The sequence below is a fragment of the Bos mutus genome, chromosome 5 (genome assembly GCF_027580195.1).
Source record: "Bos mutus isolate GX-2022 chromosome 5, NWIPB_WYAK_1.1, whole genome shotgun sequence".
In the NCBI taxonomy this organism is placed as follows: domain Eukaryota; kingdom Metazoa; phylum Chordata; class Mammalia; order Artiodactyla; family Bovidae; genus Bos; species Bos mutus.
Window position 1 is genome coordinate 106058550 of NC_091621.1, and position 14037 is coordinate 106072586.

General features: G+C 56.5%; 1 protein-coding gene across 4 annotated transcripts in view; it reads left to right on the forward strand.

Moving 5' to 3' along the window:
• The first annotated feature begins 1899 nt into the window (after positions 1 to 1899).
• SCUBE1 (signal peptide, CUB domain and EGF like domain containing 1) overlaps positions 1900 to 14037 on the forward strand; it is a 126966-nt gene continuing 114828 nt past the window's right edge. For 2 of the 4 annotated variants that reach the window (XM_070371474.1, XM_070371476.1), the window contains exons 1-2: positions 1900 to 2108; positions 6103 to 6237. In XM_070371474.1, coding sequence (XP_070227575.1) covers positions 2021 to 2108; positions 6103 to 6237 — 223 coding nt within the window. In that variant the 5' untranslated portion in view covers positions 1900 to 2020. The remainder of the gene's footprint in view (positions 2109 to 6102; positions 6238 to 14037) is intronic. The other 2 variants (XM_070371475.1, XM_070371477.1) reach the window with 1 other exon arrangement.

Here is a 14037-nt window from a genome sequence, read left to right on the forward strand (position 1 = left end):
AACTCACCTTTGTTACTCTGCTATCTAATACACAGGACAGTGTGCATCATGCAGAAACCTATGTTCTGAGGGTGCTTCTCCCCCAGAAACCCAAAGCCACGCAAGGGCAAAATAAAGCCTGGTAACAGGGTCTCCCAAATTAAACCACTGGCCAGCACAACCATACACGATATGTCAAGTGTGATGGGGGAGAGGGCTAACCCTCTCTGGTCCCCCCGTGTGGGGACCCCTTGCCTCAGCCCCCAGGCTAGTGCCACAGGCTGTCCGTGATACGAGGTCAGACAGGGAGCAAAGGTGGCTGGACACCGATTTAACTTCCAGGGCTGTGGAGACTGCCTCCAGAAGGTTGTGGGAGTGTGTGTGCAGTCACCCATTTGTGTGTGAGAGGTTGCGTGTTTAAAGTGTGGGATTGTGTGCGAGGGTGTTGGTGAGGATGTATATGAGTGCGAGAGCCTGTATGCCTGAGGGGGTGTGTTGGAGGGTGTACCTGCGTGTGTGGGTGTGTTGGGGGGCAGGGAAGGGAGCCAATGTGGAGAGGAAACTTGGGTGTGTACTGGCGCAAGCAGAGTGGGCAAAAAGAGGGAAGTCTTGTCTTTCAGTAGACCTGGAGAGCAGGAGAGGAAAAAAGAAGCTCTTATTGGTGGTTGTCAAGGAGATGGGCCTTGGGGTTTGCTGAACTTTCTTGCCTTCAAGCGTCCTGCCTGGGGCTGAGAAGGGCCATTTATTTCCAACTTTGCCCGCTGGGCAGGGGGTCTTGGATCCAGGTCTCAAAGGAGTCAGGTGTAGACCCCAGGCCCTGCCAGAGCAACTTTTGGGTGGAATGACCTGACTGCTTGGTCTTCCCACCCCCAGCCCACCATCCCGCGGGACCTTGCATTCTGGGGGCGGGGGCTCATCAAACTTTGCTGTGTAAGACGTCAGCCTTGAGACAAGCTGTGGCAGCCAAGACTGACCGCGAGGCAGACACAGAATCTTCGCCGCGCCCCCTTGCAGACACGGATCCCGCGGTTGTCCTAGGACAAGCGCATTTATAGGCCATTGTCTTTTGGGGAGCGGTAAAAAGTTGGTTTGTTTTGAACGTAAATGTGAAAACGATCTTCAGAAGGTTTTCCTGCCTGTCTTCTTCACGGCTGCCTTGCCAGTGCTGGGCACACAGTGAAAGTAAAGTCGATCAGTCGTGTCGGACTCTTTGTGACCCCATGGACTGTTAGCTTACTAGGCTCCTCTGTCCATTGGATTCTCCAGGCAAGAATACTGGAGTGGGTTGCCATTTCCTCCTCCAGGGGAATCATCCTGACCCAGGGATCGAACCCTGGTCTCCCGCATTGTAGGCAGCCGCTTTTACCGTCGGAGCTACCAGGGAAGTTGCACACAGTAGGTGCTCAATAAACACTTACGAAATGGATGAAAGAGCAATTCTGCTTCTAGCGGTCTGCGTTTCTTTCGATACAAATGGATGCCTCCGGGGCCTTTCTCGACCTCCAGAGCCGGTGGGCAGGCCCCCTCCTCTCCCTAGAGTGTGTGTGTGTGTGTGTGTGTGTGTGTGTGTGTGTACGCGCGCGCGCGCGCGCGCGTGCTGGTGGATGGGTGCTGCCCCCTAAGGAGCGGCCACCCTCGACGGACAGGGCGGGACGTAGGAGCAGGGGGCAGAGAGAGGGAGCAGCCTCAGAGGTGGCTCCGGCCCGGCCTAGACCGTGAGCCCAGCGGCCCGGCGATCGGGGCCCCTAGCCCCCACCTGCCGCCGGCCGGGAGAGGAGGGGGACGCCCCCGGACTCCCGCCCCTCCCCCCAGGCCGGCGGCCGGCGCCCATTGGGCGGTGGCGCTTGGAGCCCCGCCCCCGGCGGCAGCGGGCCAATGAGCGCGCGGCTGTCACCTCGTCAGTCGCGCCGGCTCGGAGGCCGGGAGCCGGAGCGCTGGCCTCGGAGCCTGCAGCTGGGAGCGCTCGGCGAGCGGCCGGTCGGTGGGGGTCCCCGCGCCCCGCACGCCCCGCACGCCCGGCCCGGCCCGGCCCGCAGTGAGCATGGGCGCGGCGGCCGTGCGCTGGCACTTGTGTGTGCTGCTCGCCCTGGGCGCGCGCGGGCGGCTGGCGGGGGGCAGCGGGCTCCCAGGTAAGCCCCGACCCGGTGGGCGGCGAGGTCCCGGGCGGGCCCCCAGCCACGCGCCGTCGGGAGGGCTGCAGCCCCGCCCTGACTCTGCAAAGTAACTTCTGGGGCCGACCGCGGAGCGCCCCCTCCGCGCTGCCCGGGCCGGCCCGGGGGCTCCCAGAGCGCAGCGGGGCCGAAGCAGGGAAGGCGGGTGGCCGAGGCCCCGGGGGAGCTGGGGCGGGGGGTGGTGTGTGAGGGCTGGAGGAAGAAAGAAAGCACGACGGCCCGCCGAGGGGCTCCGCCGCCAGCCCCGGCGCACCGCCCAAGGGCGGGAGGGAGTGGGGACCCCCGCCCCAGCCGGACGGGAGCTCCCCCCTTCCCAGGGAAGAAGGGAGGCTGGGAGGGGAGACCCCCGAGGAGGGGAGCAAGGGAAAGAGGACTGACCCCGAGAGAAAGAGAAGGAGGATGTGGGAGACGGAGAGACAGACGGACAGAGACGGAGGTACACAAAAGGACGCAGGGAACAAAATCCCGGAGAAAGACGGACTGAAAGAGTAGAGACCAGAAAGACCGAAGCAGGCAAGGAGGAAACCCAAGGGAGTAGGCAGGAGGCAGATGAGCATCTGGAAGGAAAAAGATCAAAAGAGGGAGATGTGAAGGCGGGCGGGAGGAAGGGATGGGAAGAGAGGGAAAGAGAGGTGCAGCCAGGGGGGCGCAGGAGAAAGGGGGGAGGGCGGGGGAGGGGGGAGGGAGCCAGCCAGACCGAGGGAAGGAGGGAAGGATGAGATGTCTGGAAAGCAGTGGACAGATGAACAGACAGGAGGGGGAAGACTGAAGAACAGACACGGAGGAAAGGAGAAGCTTGGAGCCAGAGGGCGGGGAGATGGAACACCCTGAGGGGGTCCACCAGAGACAGGCAGGAGACTGGGGGTTGCCAGTGGGTAGGTGGGCAGGCAGCAGAGGTGAGGTCGGGGTTCCCCACGGATTTCAAGGGACCTGGGCACACCCCATCCCCTCCTGCTCTCTCCGGTGTCTTCCACAAAGCTGAAGACACATTCTCCCCTCCCACGTCTGACCCTGTCCCTCAGAGGAGCTTCCCTTCTTTTGGTCCTCCGAGAGAAGAGACCCTGCCTCGCTCTCTCCGGCTGCACCATGGTCCCCTGGCTGCGCCCGCTGCCCGGCTCCCTGAGGTCTGTGTCTGGCAGCAGGAAGTCTATTCCTGGGAGTTAACCCTTGAGTGAGGATGCCGGGCCATTGAAACTATTCCACAATTGAAGCCAAGCTGTTTTCTCCCCCTGTGGCCCCAAGGGAAACTGGGGCCCACTGCCACACCCCCACCGTCTGTGGGTATCTCTCCTGGTTCCTTCAGCCCCGTTGGATTGCTCCTGTATGTGCCTGTCTTCCTCTCTCTGTCTGTCTGCTTGTATCTGTCTGCACCCCCATCCAAGCCTTGTGCTGCTCTGAGACAACTCGTGTCAGAGCGAGCACCTGTGATGGGAGGGGAGGGCTGTGCTGGGCTGTCCAGGCCAGGACTGGGGCCAGGGAAATTGCAGGAGCCCCTGGGCTGTGTGCCCTCTCCCTCTCCTCCAACTTGCCTGCCCTCTCCCCAGCCCCCACCTAAAGACATGTTTCAAAAGTGTGTTGGGAGACTTCCTTGGCGATCCAGTGGTTAAGGCTCTGCACTTCCAATGCTGGGATTGAGTTCAATCCCTGATCCCTCTTGAGGGAACTAATATCCCGCATGCTACAGGGCACGACCCCCCCCCAAATAAAGGGTTTTTTTAAAAACTACAATTTAAAAAAAATTGTGTTGGGAGGTGCCCCTACTGCCCCTTGGCTAGCATCCATCCATTTTCATCCCATGAGGACGCCTGCCTAGGTGTGATATTGGGGGCACGGGGACCTCAGAGCCCCAGGCGGTTTGACCCCTGAGAAGTGGGAAGAGCTGTAAGTGTGGCCCATTGCCCCGTCTGGCCGTGTCTTAGAAGTGGCCCTGGTCCTCTCCCCTGGAACGTGCAGATCTCTGGTCTCTGGCTTCCTGCCCTTGAGGCTATGCCACCCCTCTAGGGGTTCCCGCTGTGGTCACTTCTCCAGAAGGGGATGGTCCACTGGCCTGATGTTCCTCCTGGCCCCTGGCTGTCTGATGACTGGCTTTGGTCTACGCTGACTGCCTCCTGGCCCCTGATCCACCATCCTTAGGGCAGCTGTAGAGGGTGGGCTGTTGACCTGAGCAGATGCCACCTGCTCTGTGTGTGTGTGTGTGTGTAGGGACGTGATTCTGTTGTATTTCTTTTTGATGCCTCCCTTTAGGGGCAGGCTGGAACCTTGGGGAGGAACAGTCCTGGAGGGAAGTGGTTCTCTTAGAGAGGTCTCCCCATGCAGATTTAGAACCCAGATGCCAGCCAGAGCAGTAATTCAGAGTGGACATTCTTGAGGGGCAGACGGCCTAGGGTAAAGCAGAGGCATGAAGAGAGGAGGGCATTCCAGGAGCTCCCCAGGCTTGCCCCTGGGTGATGGCCCTTGCCATAGCTACTGAGAGTTCCTTGTGCTCCCCTCTGGGTCCTTCTGTCTGTCTGTCACCCATCTGTACTCTATTCATAGCTGACTGGAAGCAACATGTCATGTGGGAAAGTCCTGGACCTGCTTATCCTGAGTCAGAGTCCAGTCTCTGCTCCTAATGAGCTCCTGACCATCGGCAGACTTCTCTGGGCCTCAGTTTCCTCATTTATAACCTGAGGAATGAACCTAGATTATAGCTAAGGTTCTTCTGGCTGCATTATCCTGTGCTCTGAGGGCCTTCCTGCTGCCTGAGCTGTGTGTGTGTGTGAGAGAGAGAGAAGTGTATATACAGATGCACAGAATCTATTTTACATTATTTGCCCAACAGCGATTCCAGACTGATGGTGTATATGGAGGGAAGGCGGTGGGGAGTGCCAGGAACCCTCATAACCTAAACTTAACTTGAGTTTGAAAGTCAGAGTATGAGAACCAGGTTCAAACCTAGATTTCCGAGGTGGAGAAGAGAGAGAACAGGGAGACTGGATGCATCCGTGAGCCAGGTTAGCCCAACTGACAGAATGGGTGCACCGCTGGAACGCTCTAGTCTGCTGGCATGGAGGCCTGGGGAAGAATCCTTTAGGGACTTCCCTGGTGATCCAGTGGCCAAGACTCTGGGCTCCCAACGTAGGGGGCCCAGGTTTGATCCCCATCAGGGAATTAGATCCCACATGCCTCAACTAAAGATCCCACACGCTAAATGAAGTTCAAAGATCCCGTGTGCCACTGCTAAGACCCGGCGCTGCCAAATAAATAATTTTTTTTTTTTTAGAAAAGAATCCTTTATTTCACATCCTAGGGGCTGGGTGGGGCCCATGTTTCAGATCTGCCTCTGTTTCCCCATCTGTGACCCAAAGGGGATGGATTTAAATTCCTCTGAGGACCCTTCTGGCTCTAAATTCTAGAATAAGGAGGGTGGAGGAGGGTTGGAGAGATGCTTGTGGGGAGAGCAAGACATGCAGAGAGACGCTTTTCCTCTCTATGTTCCTAAAGTGAAAAGTGAAAGTTGCTCAATCATGTCCAACTCTGTGACCCCATGGACTATACAGTCCACGGACTTCTCCAGGCCAGAATAGTGGAGTGGGGAGACTTTCCTTTCTGCAGGGGATCTTCCCAACCCAGGGATCAAACCCAGGTCTCCTGCATTGCAGTCGGATTCTTTACCAGATGAGCCACCAGGGAAGTCCTATGTTCCTAAGCCTCCGCTTTCTCAGCTTTGTAATGGGAACGATAACTCTACCTAATGGAATCATTGTGAAAATAAACAAGACTGGCACCTGGCACAGAGCAGCCACCCCAAAGATGCTACCAGTCACCACCTGTCACTCCAGGTGGTCGTGTGACAGCTCTTCCTGTTAATTACCCCAGGGACCATGGTGGGGCGGGAGGCAAAAGGAACTCCCTGCCCCGCACTGGCTGCCCACGTCCCGGCCACACCTCACCCGTTGTTCCCCCACCCCAGCAGGGGCCGTCGACGTGGACGAGTGCTCGGAGGGCACGGACGACTGCCACATTGATGCCATCTGCCAGAACACGCCCAAGTCCTACAAATGCCTCTGCAAGCCAGGCTACAAGGGGGAAGGCCGGCAGTGTGAAGGTGAGCCCGGCTCAGCCCTCGGGCCAGACCCACAGCCCCCATGGCCCTTGCGGGTGGCCTCGGTCAGCCCTGGCAGGGAGGCTGCAGGCTGCCCTGGAACCTGGGCTGCTTCCTTTGGAGGTCGAGGAGTATTTAACTCTCCTTGAGTTTGAAACTTTTGGAGTTTCTATTTAATAAGAAATTGAGGTGGAGCACTGGATGGTGTATTTGTCCATCTGTCCCTGACCGGATGTATATGGGGTAGAGGCCTGGGGTGACCCCCAAGGTGGTTGTTGTTCAGTCACCAAGTCGTGTCGGACACTTCGCGACCCCGTGGACTGCAGCACGCCAGGCCTCTCCCGGTCCCTCGCCATCTCCCGGAGTTTGCCCAATTCATGTCCATCGAGTCGGTGATACCATCCAACCATCTCATCCTCTGTCACCCCCATTCTCTCTGGAGGAGGGAATGGCAAACCACTCCAGTATACTAGCTGTGAGAACCCCATGAACTGTAGACCCCAAGCTCCCTAGTTTCAAATCCAAAGCTACCTGTATATCCTGTGTAGCTTCCCCAAGGGAGCTTCGCAGGAGCAGCCACAGCACCTGTGGGGTTGGCTCAGGTCTCCTGCGTCGATGATACGAGCGTGGGCAGAGACTGGTGTTGTCTGTCTATCTAGCCTTCCTTCCCGGCACCTGGGATGCTGGTTTGAGCATATGGCCCTAGAAACTCGGCAGGCTGAAAGTCAGAGGCAAGAACACTCTTCACTGTCTTTGGAGGGGACTTCCCAAGCTGGACAGAACCTTTGGGAGCATTTGTCCAAGAGGGTCTCTGGTCATTCTGTCTCCAAGGGTCTGGCACATGACCCAGCATCGGGGGGCCAGAGACGGCTCTCTTCCAAGACTGATGTACAGCCCTGGTTGAGAATCAGGATCCAAGGCTTCCCTGTCTGTCCCCGCTTCACAGATGAGGAAAACTGAGGCTCTATTGGAGAAGTCACTTCTGCAAGGTCCCCCCCCAAACCCTGTTTCACAAGGGCATGGCTGCGACTCATACCCAGGCCCCTTAATTCCTGCCCAAAGCTCTCTGTCATCTCATTGTCTTCTCCCTGAGCCCTGCCAGCTTCCATTTTCAAAACCTGAGACTTGTACTAGGTAAGCAAGGTGGGTGCCTGCTCCTAGGTTTTTATAGGAGCTGGGTTTTGTAGGGAACACGCTGTGCCTCCTCAGGATGCCGGTATTGTTTATCCATCTCATTTGTTGGGCATCTACTTAAGGCTGAGTGCCAGATAGATGACCCTCTCCTGGATCATGCCCAGTTTGGCCACAGCCCTGGCCTTGCTTGAGGCCCAGAAGCCAGAGCGGGGAGCTGGCGCCTATCCACAGACCTCTGGAATGAGGCCAGGCTGGAGGCAGATAGAGCAGGCCGGCTGCTATTAGTCCTGGGCATGAGCTTGGTGGTTCTGGCTGGCCCATGTGAGACGCTGTTTTCTTCTTATCTTTTGCTCTGCCCTCTGGCTGGGGGGTTCCCAAGGTGACCCCTGTATCCGCCAGTTGAAGCCGCTGACCCAGCCTGTTCCTCCTCCAGCCCAGCTCCTGAGGTGGCCCACCCCCGCCCCCCGCTGTCCCTTGCCCAGGATGCCCACGTTTTGTGCCCTACGTGTTGCCCTGAAGTCCTGCAGAGTCCAGAATAGCTTCCCACTCTGCTCAAATGGAACCCCCCAGGGTGGGGGTCCCGGTCACTGGCTCTGGGGGCCTGATGGCCCCAGTATGAGGATAAAAGAGAACAAAGCTGTGAGTGTGCTTCAGTCTCTCCAGCCTGGCTCTAGCCTCTGGCCTCATCTGAAGCTCGGATGCCCTTGTGCCCTGGCCACACATACACACACCAGGCCAGTCGTGTTTCTGAGACCCAGCTCAGATGTTTCCCCTTCATGGAGCTCCTTTCCCTCCTTTTATGCCCTGGCTAACTCCTAATCTGTCTTAAGACCTCCTGAAGACTGAATGAAATCATCAGCTCTCCCCAGCCTTTCTGGCACCAGGGCCCGGTTTCCTGGAAGACAGTTCTTCCACGGACGGGGAGGGATGATTTGGGATGATTCAAACGCGTTGCAGTTATTGTGCACTTTGCTTCCATCATTATTACATCACCTTCAGCTGCGGTCATCAGGCATTTGACCCCGGAGGTTGGAGACCCCCGGTGTAGGGTACCAGAGCCCTGGCAACCTCCGTGTCTGGTTGACAGTGGGCACTCAGCATACAGTAGGCGCTCAGCACCCAGGGGGTAGTACTGTTACCCATGTCGTTGTCAGCATTGTTATCTGCTCCCATCGTCATCATCAAAGCTCTGTCATGTACCATTTGCTGGTTTCCATGGTGTAAATGGGGGCTTCCCAGGTGGCGCTAGTGGTAAAGAACCCACCTGCCAAAGCAGGAGGCATAAGAGACACAGATTCGATCCCTGAGTCAGGAAGATCCCTTGGAGGAGGAAATGGTAACCCGCTCCAGTAATCTTGCCTGGGTTAAGATTAATCCCATGGACAGAGGAGCCTCTAGGGCTACAGGCCATGGGGTCCCAAAGAGTCGGACATGCCCAGAATGATTTAGCGTGCACTAAACCTCAGGCGCGGCAGACCGTTTGCTGGCACCTTCTCCTGTAGCAGACGTCAATCAAACCTGCTTTCCTTCCCTGGGCCCCTTCATCTGCAGGTCCTGAGCTGGTGTGGGGTTTGCAGAGGCTGGTGTTGGAGTTTGGGAAGAAATGAGTTCCCTTGTCCTAGAGATCTGAAAGGTTTTGCTGTTTACTGTGGTAAACAGAGAGGACAGGGTCTTAGCAGGCCCAGAGAAGGCGCCTTCCACAGCCTCCCTCACTCTTCACAGGAAGAGGTCAGCCTGTGACCGCGCCCTGCCTCCCAAGTGGGGCCAACTGAGCCCCATAACTGTTGCCTTGAAACTCCTACTGCCGGAGGAAAACCTTTTAGCAAACCCGGCGCCTGAAGCAAGCAGATCCCCCCATTCCGGGGATGGCTTCTCACCACGCGTTCAAGGCCATCTTGCCATGTGGTCACGTGCACGTGTGATGATGGTGGTGTGTCTGCACACGCAGCCGCGGTGTGTCCGGGGAGCAGCCTGGGGCCACATGTGGTCAGCTTACCGCCGGCAGGGGGCTTGCTGTAGGCAGACTGAGGGGTCTCAGACAGCTGGGAAAGACCCTGAGCAAGGCTGAGGATAAACCAGTGTTTTCTCGATGGTTCTCATCTGACAGTGTCTGAAGTCACTCGAGGTGAGTTCACGGACATGCAGAGTTGGAATGAGCTTTAAAGGGCCTCTAAGGCAGCCCCCGAGTTTTATAGATGACTGCCCCTCTTTGTTGGCTTTGCCAGCTCCACAAAACCTCTGTTTAGCCCACTTCACTCTGGCTTAATGGTTCCCAGGTCTCCTCCTGGAATGTGGGCTCCTCAAGGTCAGGGTCTGTTACCTTTCAGCTCTGATGCCTAGAACCCAACACCAGGCCTGGCACAGGGATTGGGAGACATCTGTTGGGTGAATTGGTGGATGGATGAGTTGCAGTGGTCACCTCCTCCAGGAAGCCTTCCCTGCTGCCCCAGACAGGTCAGCTGTCACCAATGAGCATCACTCCTTTGGAGTTCCTGTCACACGGGGTTGCCATGACCTGTGTGACTTCACTTAGGGTTGGGCCTAGAGCTGGCACTGGTGGATGAGGTGAATGACTATTGCCCATGTCTGAGGGGTATCAAGAAAGGTCTCCTAGAGCCTCCCACACTTTGAAGGTTTTATGGATGAGGAAGCCAAGTCTGGAAAGGGGTGAGGTCTAGTCCACGGATGTCTGCTGGGACCAGTGGCAGAATTAGGTTGAGGAGATGGGGCCCAGGAAGGTTAGTCTCTCACCAGGTCACCCAGCTGAGGGACAGAAGGGCCTAGACTATGATCCCGGTCAGCCATGAGGTCCCAGCAGTGGCCCAGGCCCCCAACAGCCTTAGCTATGGAGTGTCAGGGGGCCTCAGAGACCTTTTCACACCTCCCCTTGCCTCCGTCAGCTCTTCTGAGCCAGGCCTCATGAGCCTGGGCCGCTGGAGACATTCCTCAGCTAGCTGACCATTTTGAATGCGGTCATTCTCTGTATCTTTTCCTCCCTAACTTCCCCCAGCATCACTGTCCTTTTATAGGCCCTCCAGTTTGCCGGCTCCTTCCCACCCCAGGGCCTTTGCACATTCTGTCTCCCCATCCTTCTTCATTTAGCTAAGCTGCTGCATTCCCCACCCCCACCAGGCACACTGTGCATGGACCTTCAGGGAGCTGCCAGGGCCAGCCCTGTGCTGGCCTCCTGGTCTGAATTAGTCGGGCCTGTTTGTACTCTTTCTGTCGAGGGGGCAGGCCGGGGGTGAGGAGGGGGCATTTCAGTCCCTTTAAATGCTTCAACTCATTTAACTTTAATTGCTTTGTTTTCATAGACATGTGCTAAGGAAAAGGACCAAATTATAGCTTGAATTGGGTCTTGCTAATCTTAATGAAAAGCTCTCATTTATAATCAGGACCAGGTCCCAAACGTGGAGCGAACCACCCTCAAATGGCTTGTTTAAATAACTGAGACCCTCCTGATCATCACTGTTTAGTCTGCAACAGCAGTGCACATCGCCCCTTCTACGTGTACTTAATTTCTTAAACCATTTATTCAAGTGCTTTCTTCCACTTGCAAGTTCCAACTCGGACCTTTTCCAAAACGTCATAATTAAAACTCTTGGGGGAAATAGCTTTTTGTTTTGGCCACAGTATATCAAATATATTACTATTTTCCGTTTTCTGTGAAAAGGAAAAAAATGACAGCCTTATGGGCATCGGAGATCACAAAATTAGCATGTAAGTAATGCATGTAAATAGTCACTTCCTGAATTTTATATCCCCGGGGCCTACTTGTCAGTCACCGAAGTTAGGTAGATTACAGGCCATGCTATTAAGTGTTTTAACAAAACTCTTAATAACACACCCAGTGATCCATTTAGTTTAACATCAGGAAAAAAAAACAAAAAAACCTTGAGACCAATTGGCCTTCTGAGGAAATAATGTCTATGACCTTATTAAATCATTTTCATCATTATTACACTCTTTACTGAAACTCCAGATACAATTCTGCTTTTTTGGGAGGCCAGCAAAGGCAATTCAGAGGTGGGCTGGGAGCGGGGGAGGAGGGGAAATTCTTCTTCGAGTCTTAAAACGTGCAATTATGCATGCTAACGTGTGCCCTGCTGAAGATGAAAGCGCTGGAGTCCGGCAGACCAGCGGGCAGGAAGAAATCGGATGTGACTTAAAATTCCAAGCTGCTGTCAGCTAGCAATTAGGCAGCGTGGCTTGCAACTGGTCCCAGATCTGCTGTGGATCTGAGGCTTCTTGGAGCCCTGGTCCATTTTGGGGAGGAAAAGTTAAGAGCTTGTATCGTTGGCATCGAAGCACGAAGAGGCATTTGCCTCCCTAAGCCTCGGTTTGCCCGGGTGTAGAGTGTGTCCACTGGACCAGATTCAGTTCAGGATGGAAACTGTTCACTGAGCACCTACTCTGTGCCGAGCTCGGGGCCGGGGCCACGACCTGTTTTCCCGATCTCCCCATTCAGGGTAGAGACAGATGGGGAAAGACGTGATCGTTAACAGGGCGTGGAAAGTACAGCCGTGGAAATACAGACCAGACTCAGTGGGGCGAGAAGGACAGGGGCCAGCACTGCTGGGGGAGGGGGAAGTCTGAAAGGGCTCCCTGGAGAGGCGGTCATCTGGGCTAAGTTAGGAAGGCAGAGGGGGTCTCTGACACTCCTTCCAGCTCTGATGGTCCCGGAACACGTGTGTCTCAAGGATGCCGAGGTCTGATTTTATCCCTGCCGACTCAGTGAGTGCAGCAGGTGACTTAGCCTTCCTCCCATCGTGTGGGATGGGGGGCACCTGTCTCACCCGGTGGGCGCCGAGTGGGGGCTGGGAGAGGGACAGCCGCCTGGCTATAGGCAAGAGTGCCTGCGATCAAGCTTTCTTTTTTCTCTAAATCCCCATTTCTCCTAGGGTTAGAGGGCCTCTGCCCCCACCCCCACCCCATCTCTGAGCACCCACCCCCCCACCCCCAGGGCAGTAGGCCTCCTTCCGTCCCTTCCTCTAGGCCCTCTAGCCTCCTCTTGTCCGCTTCTTATTACAGTGGCTATATTTGTTTTTCCATCCGAGGAATGCTAACCAGCAAAAACCATTATTTCTAAGAAAATAAACCATGGGCCTTGTTGGCCTTTGAATGCTACTGAAGTGGATGGTGGCCTTCCCCAAAGGCCTTGAGACAAAGAGGGCTGGAGGGCTCGTGTGTGCAGGCAAGGTCAGGGGGTCTCGGAGGGGTGCTTGGAGGGGCTCTTCCAGATGGGCCAGGGCTGCAGCCCCTGGGAGGAGAGAGGGGAAAACCCCAGCTGGCCAGCGTGGACTTGCTGCCCTGTTAATAACGGCCGCTGCTGCAGCTCAGCCTCCACTCCCTCCGGGGTGCCCAGAGGCACTACCCTCTCCCAGAGACCCCTCCCCCCGCCCCCCACCTCTGTCTGGACCTCCTGCCCTTTGAGTCGAGGGGAGCAGGGCTGGATGTAGGTCCGTGGAGACCTGGGCGCCCGCCTAGGTGACCTTGGGCAGGTCTGTGGACCTCTTGGGCCTTAGAGTGCGTGCTTAGTCGCTTCAGTCGTGTCCGACTGTCTGCGACCCTGTGCACCATGGCCTGCCAGGCTCCTCCCTCCATGGGATTCTCCAGGCAAGAATACTGGAGTGGGTTGTCATTTCCTTCTCCATGGGCCTTAGTATGTTGACTGCAAACTCAGGCCTCTTTTGAGCCCCACAGTGGGCAGCTCTATCTTCAGGGTGCTCCTTGCTACGATGGCGCCCAATTTGGGCTCAGTCTGTGAGGGTTCCAGGTGGGCTCTGGCAGGACTGTGGGCACTGACAGCCCCACGGGCAGGCCTGGCCAGACCAGAGTGCTGGGGGAGCAAGGCTGTCCTTGCATGAGAGTGTTCATCCTTGTCTGTGTCGTCCTTCCTGTCTAGACTGGCAGCTCCTCGTGGCCAGGGTCTGGCTGAGGACAGGAAGGTGCTGGGACAAGAGGGCAGAAGTTGGAGAGATGGCTTGATCCCTAGTGAGGACCATGGGCCCTGGCTCCCTATTCACTGAAGCGTGGGGCATTCTCCAGGTGACTGTGTCAAGGTTAGGATGGTGGAGTCTGCCGCCAGCCTGCCTGGCTTCCAGTCTTGGCTTTGCCACTTCCTAACTGGGCGATCTAGCATGCGTCCCTTCAGTTCTCTGAGCCTCGGTGTCTCTTTCTGTGACGGGGAGAGTGAAGCCCTTCCTGCTTGGCTATAGCTGCGGGCCATTAGAAGACGGTGGGCAGTCATCCTTGCCGTTATTGGCATGACGATTAGGGAGCAACTCCACTGGGGACCTGGAGAGAAAGGGAGTAAAATCAAAGTGCTCCAGGCCAGCTCCTGAGCCTCCGGAGCCCAGAGGGCAGCCTGTGGGCTTAGGGGGAGAAGCCTGAGCTGTGGGTCTCGGGTTCAGCCCCAACCTGCTGATATGGTCAGCTCTTCAGTCCCCCTCTCTGGGTTCAGTTATCCCTTTATCAAATCCAGGGGTGCACTGGAGGAGCTCTGGGACCCCAGCCTGCCTGTTCCAAGTGGTGGCTCAGGCTCTTGGGCAACTGTATTTCTGACCATCCTTCTGTTGAGTTCACAGGTTGGGTCTGTGGAGCACCCCCTCAGAGCCTGAAGTCTCAGGGTCTGGGGCGTCCCCCCTGCCTTTTTGGTAATGGGGGTGG